This window comes from Mandrillus leucophaeus, unplaced genomic scaffold (assembly GCF_000951045.1).
Source record: "Mandrillus leucophaeus isolate KB7577 unplaced genomic scaffold, Mleu.le_1.0 Scaffold32, whole genome shotgun sequence".
Classification (NCBI taxonomy): Eukaryota; Metazoa; Chordata; class Mammalia; order Primates; family Cercopithecidae; genus Mandrillus; species Mandrillus leucophaeus.
The window spans coordinates 1,536,572-1,540,841 of record NW_012103365.1 but is presented as its reverse complement, the minus strand read 5'-3'; the positions used below and the strand labels follow the sequence as shown (position 1 = coordinate 1,540,841).

The window sequence follows — 4,270 nt, the reverse complement described above, 5'->3', positions numbered from 1 at the left end:
CTGGAGTACAGTGACACCGTCTGGGCTCACTGCAACCTCCACCTCCTGGGTTCAAGCAATTCTCTTGCCTCAGCTTCCCAAGTAGCTGAGACTACAGGCATGTGCCACCATGCCTGGCTAATTTTTGTACTTTAGTGGAGACGGGTTTCACCATGTTGGTCAGGCTGGTCTCGAACTCCTGACCTCAGGTGATCTGCCCACCTTGGCCTCCCAAAGCGCTGGGATTACAGGGATGAGTCACTGTGCCTAACCCCAGCTGGGTGTATTTCTTCCAGTGGGACCACAGGGACTAGTGGCTAAGGAGAAGAGTCCTAGACCCAGCCCATCCCATGCCCTTAAGCAGTGAAAGAATGAGAAGGTGAAATCTTACCAGCTGGAATCCCACCACCTGCTTGGACTCGATGTGCATGACATTTGAAGCCTTGTGAATGATTCTCCCATCAACTTTTCGCTTCCTCCCTGTGAAGAAGTCCCTGGCCTTGCCCTTCTCGTACTGATCAAAGATCAGCAGCGGGATCCGGTGGGAGAATCTGGGCTGCATTCCCTCCAAGACGGAGCTCCAGGACTCCGCCTCTCGGCGCTTCCGGGACTCTGGAAAGCCGTACAGGGACTTCAGGGCCTCTCTGGTCTCCTGTTCCAAGTCAGCTAGAAGGTTGCGCACAGCGCTGTACCTGCCAAGGTGGGGAGGAAAAGTCAGGGAGAGGGGAGGCGGCACTGGCAGAACCCTGGTGCTCCTCCGGGTTGTTTTCCATCAACACATGTCAGCCTCGTGCCCACCTTTCCCAGCACCTTGGCAGAGGAGACCACGCCTTTCATGACTTGACGCATCCAGAGTGACCCTGGCTCCCGCGAATGAGGAAAGGCTCATGCGTGACCTGTGTGTGACTTCCTGTGGCCTCACCTCTGCCGCCACTATCTGGTTGCTCTCGGGGTGTGTTGATGAATTTGTCCCGACCAGCATTTCTGGAGTGGTGACTGTCAGGTGCCTCCCATAAACCAGCCACACTGAGGACAAGTAAATAACTGCCAACCAACAGTCTACCTAGTGGGCAGGCTCCTTCTCCACCCAGCTCACTCCGCCTCTGCCCTCTGATTGTCCTCAAATCTGTGCTGGGGGGAAGGAGGGTATAACTGTTACCTCGACGACCCCCAGGAACACAAAATAGTTATAAAGGAGTTACCTTCATGAAGCACAATATACCATCTTTTAATTTTCACAAATCAAATGGTTCCAGCCTCCTCTTAACTCTCTCCTCTCTCCTTTCTCTCCCTTGCTCTAGGCATAGGCAGCAGAGCATAGCAATTGAGAGTAGAAACCCTAGAGCCAACCTACCTGGGTTTAGGTTCCCCATCTTGGTACCGGCTACCTTACCTTGGACAAATGTCTTAGCCTTTCTGTGTTTTAGCCTTCTCCTTTGTAAAGTGGGGTTGTTGGGAAGGTTCAATGAGTTTATTATATATAATAAACACACACAGATATACATATAGATAATTAAATGGCCTCTATTGTTGTTATTATTTTAGAGACAGGGTCACTCTGCTGCCCAGGCTGGAGTGCAGTGGTGCAATCATGGCTCACTGCAGCCTAGAACTCCTGGGCTCAAGCAATCCTCCCACCTTGGCCTCCCAAGTTGCTAGGACTATGAATGTGTGCCACCACACCTGGCTAATTTAAAATAAAATGTTTTTAGAGATGGGGTCTTGCTCTGTTACCCAGGCTGGTCTCGAATTCCTGGCCTCAAGCAATCCTCATGCCTTGGCTTCTGAAAATGCTGAGATTTCAGGCATAAGCCACTGTGCTTCTACTGTTAATTATATTAGTGTTATTATATTGATTAAGACTTTATTCCTCCACTACAATATAAGCTTCACTAAAGCAAATACTGTGTTTGGGTTGTTCAGTTCTCTATCCCAGAACCTAGTACAGTGCATGACAGTTTATAGATGCTGAGAAAATTATTATGGAACAAATAATGAATGGAAAGAAGGAAGGAGGACCAGAGAGAGAGAGAAGGAGGGAGGGAGAAAGAAAGAAGAGGAAGACATGGAGGGTGGAGAAAGAGTCTTAGACTTGATCTTGATTTGGAGCTTTGCACCACCTGGGTGATGACTCTGGACAAGTTAGTTTCCTTTGATAATCTTCCTCCCCTGCTCTTCTTCCCTTCTCCCCACCCCTGCTCTGACAAAGTCTGCCTGATTCTGATCTGCCTCACGGACCAGTTTTCCATAATCCTGAGAAGGACTCTGATGACCTATTTAGAACAGGTCCTGCCGAGGATGATGGGGCAGTCCCAAGGGCTGATCACACCCAGAGCCTGATGATCTCAATTAATGGGGCTGGGTTTATTCAGATGAGGGTTTGGGGCAGCTGAGGTGCTCACAGAAGTCACCTGGGTGTCACTTCTGAGTCAGCCTTGAGCTCACTCGTGCTGCAGGGGGAGTGAGCATGTGAGCTTGGAGAACCAGGGGCGCAGATGCGGATGGGGGTTGGCTAATTTGGGCTTAATATGGGGAGTGTGCAGAGGGGGTTAGTTCGTTCCAGGCCTCTTCTAAGTGAAAAAAGCCTGCAGCTTCCTCTTTCTGCTCTCCCCGGGCTAGCCCAGCCTCGGAAATCATTGATGGGGTGGGTGTGGTGGCTCACTCCTGTAATCTTAGCACTTTGAGAGACCAAAGTGGCAGCACCAGTTGAACTCAGGAATTTGAGACCAGCCTGAGTAACACAGCGAGACCCCATCCCTTAAAAAACAAACAAACAAAAAAATTAGCTGGATGTGGTAGCATGTGCCTATAGTCCCAGCTACTCAGGAGACTGCAGTGGGAGAATTGCCTGAGCCCAGGAAGTCGGGGCTGCAGTGAGCTATGATTGCACCACTGCACTCCAGCTTGGGTGACATGAGACCCTGTCTCCAAAAAAAAAAAAAAAAAAAAAGGCCAGGTGCAGCAGTAGCTCACGCCTGTAACTCCAACACTTTGGGAGGCCAAGGCGGGTGGATCATCTGAGGTCAGGAGTTCAAGACCAGTCTGGCCAAACATGGTGAAATCCCGTCTCTACTAAAAACACAAAAAATTAGCCTGGCATGGTGGTGCCCCCCTATAGTCCCAGTTACTTGAAAGGATTGTTTGAACCTGGGAGGTGGAGGTTGCAGTGAGTCGAGATCGTGCCATTGCATCCCATCCTGGGCAACAAGAGTGAAACTCCATCTCAAAAAAAAAAAAGAAAAGAAAAAAGAAAGAAAGAAAAAAGAAAAAGAAAAAAAGTCACTGATGGTTTGAAAACTTGGCACATACAGATTTAGAACCGGGGAGAGGGCTGTTTACCAGTGTTAGCAACAAATTCAAATTTCTAGAAAGCACGTTTGTAGGCTGGAATCGACCTCCAGGCTGACAGTGTGTCACTTTCGGGAGGGGCTTTGGCCTCCGTAGGGGGCCTGGCTCCCTACTGGCATTTCCCTGCTCATGCCTCTTACTTGTAGGGGTTGATATTGCAGATGGTGACCGCAGGAAAATCCAGCTTCCGGAAGTGAACTTTGATGGAAACCGAGACAGTATAGAAGGAGAAGACGAGGAGGGCGCACTGCCAGAGGATGAGGGCGACGGCAGTCAGTGTGAACCCGATCCAGAGGAGGCGGCGCAGGCGGCCGCGGGACACCACGATGCGGCGGCAGCCATGGGTGTTGGTGTTGAGGCAGTACCACCGCATCAGCTCTTTAATGGTCGGTGCCTGAGGGCCCGTCACGGGCAGATTCTTCTTGATCTTGGCTTTGATCTTCTCTCCGGGAGCCATGGCGAGGATGGGACTGTGAGGACGGGACTTTGAGGACGGGCGTGCTGGAGGGGCAGAGAAGAGAAGCAGGTGAGCTGTCAGGCCCCAGTGTGTCCCTGGAGGCCACAGCCTGAGAAACACCAGTCCACGCGCCCTTAGAGGCCTCCTTCCTCTGTTCCTTGTGGCTTAGACACTTTGCCTTCCGAAGCCTTGGCCCCTTCTCCACGACGTTTGGTTTTGGCCACCACAGCTGCCAGAGAAGCTGCCTACTTCTCTTACGGCCCCCAGGCCTAGCCTCGCGGGGGCTGGGTGAGGTGCAACCTGCGAAGCACTGGCTGGACAGGCTACAGGACCTTTCCCCGGGTTCCTGGGGCAGGAGCTCTGGAAGCAGCCCCATCAACTTTCTTATCAGGCAGGAGTACCCGTGCCTTATCACCTCCAGTGGCCCGCCTTCCTCGAGGGCAGCATTCCTATCTCATTATGCCCCCTGGTGCCTAGCACAGTGTC

At 51.6% G+C, this 4,270-nt stretch overlaps 1 protein-coding gene across 1 annotated transcript in view; it reads right to left on the bottom strand.

Moving 5' to 3' along the window:
* SCNN1G (sodium channel, non voltage gated 1 gamma subunit) overlaps nt 1–3,824 on the bottom strand; it is a 29,060-nt gene extending 25,236 nt beyond the window's left edge. Inside the window, exons 1-2 of the mRNA XM_011987928.1 lie at nt 3,468–3,824; nt 371–671 (exon numbers count right to left, since the gene is read on the bottom strand). Of these exons, the coding sequence (XP_011843318.1) occupies nt 371–671; nt 3,468–3,784 (618 nt within the window). The 5' untranslated portion in view covers nt 3,785–3,824. The remainder of the gene's footprint in view (nt 1–370; nt 672–3,467) is intronic.
* Nucleotides 3,825–4,270: the final 446 nt, after the last annotated feature.